Source organism: Momordica charantia (genome assembly GCF_013281855.1).
Source record: "Momordica charantia cultivar OHB3-1 chromosome 8 unlocalized genomic scaffold, Mcharantia_2.0 BLBB01000008.1, whole genome shotgun sequence".
NCBI classification, from domain to species: Eukaryota; Viridiplantae; Streptophyta; class Magnoliopsida; order Cucurbitales; family Cucurbitaceae; genus Momordica; species Momordica charantia.
In genome coordinates, this window is record NW_028275166.1 from 17,243,427 (window position 1) to 17,244,789 (window position 1,363).

Here is a 1,363-nt window from a genome sequence, read left to right on the forward strand (position 1 = left end):
TGGGGGCCAGGGGTGCCGCCAAGACCAGACGCCCACTTCTCGGCATACCTCCTTTTCAGACCGCTGAGATCGATCTGAAGGTCGGGCATGTCGGAAGCAATGCCCTTCATGAGGAACTTGAAGCCCGCGTCGGAAAAATCTTTGGCAAATCCATCGAAGTCAGGATATTGCCTAAACGATTCCTCCAGTAGGACTCCATTGCTGAGGCGCTCCTTCGCCGTCTCCAGCTCGGCAGTCGCATGCTCCAGCTCCTTATCTTTCGCTTCGAGCGCCTAGAGCATGTCGTCCTTTTCCTTCAGGAGCTGGAACTTCTCCCTCTCCAGGCCCCTGGTAATAGCATGGGCAGCTCGGAGTTGGGCCTTGCGCCTGTCCTCTTCCTTCTTCAGCAGCTCGGCCTGAGACTCCACCTCGGCCTTCAAAGTCTCCACCTCAGAGTGAGCCTTCAGCAGCTCATCCTTCATGGTGGAAGAAGCAGCCTCCAAGGCAGCGGAGAACTCCTCTTTCTCCCTCGCTGCCAGAACTTCCCTCCCATCCAGCTCGGCCTTGACAGCCAGAGCCGATTGAATGGAAGCAACGAACGCCTGCGAAATGGTACAAAGGAAAAGTTAGATCGAACTGCCTGTTGGGCGAAATCAAGCAAAAATGGGGCACTAGTCTGACCTCGGCGGCGTAGTCGATGTTCCTCTGCAGAACGGACCCGGGGGCGCTCACAAATTTGGACGCCCTCCTCAGGCAGCGGTCCAAACTTGCAGCTGAGATGCGGGACACCTGGTCCCTCACCCCGGAACTTGACGGCTCAATTCTGAACCGTGCCGTCACCTCGGACGTCCCTCCCATCCTGGCCGCAGGATCGTCCACCCGATCTGCAAAACCTGCAGGCAAGACCCTGCAAGCTCCGACCTCCGAGGAGGAGATCGCCTTCTTCTTCTTCCTACGCTTCGGAGGGGTTTCCAAAATAATAGTATCCTTAGGAAATGCTTTCTCTTTGAGTAAATTTAGCCAAGCTGACTCAGAGAAATGATGCATTGCTTTTGAAATGTAATGGTGATCGGAAATGCAAGAGATCTTTCGAGTAGTCACCCCTAGCCTAGTCAGCTTCATGCAAAATATTTCTACGATGACCAGAGAAATGAGCCTATGAAGCAGAAGATTCTTAATAAATGGAAGCAAGGAAGTAGAATATTGAAATGATCATCAAGTTAGCTTACTCATTTGGTGGAACAGGACGATTACAACAAAATTCCTACTGATCGTTACAAATTATAGTTCTAACTTTTCAATTGTCGATATAATCACCAGCTAAACAAGCAGTTATAGATCCAACTATGGGTACAAATTGAACTACATGTTATACACATAAGCA

General features: G+C 50.8%; 1 protein-coding gene across 1 annotated transcript; it reads right to left on the reverse strand.

Moving 5' to 3' along the window:
- Positions 1 to 268: 268 nt before the first annotated feature.
- On the reverse strand, positions 269 to 870 carry LOC111012467 (uncharacterized). The gene is made up of 2 exons (XM_022286634.2): positions 661 to 870; positions 269 to 581 (listed from the first exon to the last, which is right to left on the reverse strand). The coding sequence occupies exons 1-2, from the start codon at positions 835 to 837 to the stop codon at positions 273 to 275; spliced, it is 486 nt and encodes a 161-aa protein (XP_022142326.2). The 5' UTR covers positions 838 to 870; the 3' UTR covers positions 269 to 272.
- Between the last annotated feature and the right edge of the window lie 493 nt (positions 871 to 1,363).

Excerpts from the sequence above, each read along its gene's own strand:
- LOC111012467 (XM_022286634.2), bottom strand. The coding sequence starts at position 837 with ATGGGAGGGACGTCCGAGGTGACGGCACGGTTCAGAATTGAGCCGTCA. Across the intron at positions 582-660 it reads ACATCGACTACGCCGCCGAG|GCGTTCGTTGCTTCCATTCA; the intron begins GTCAGACTAGTG and ends ACCATTTCGCAG.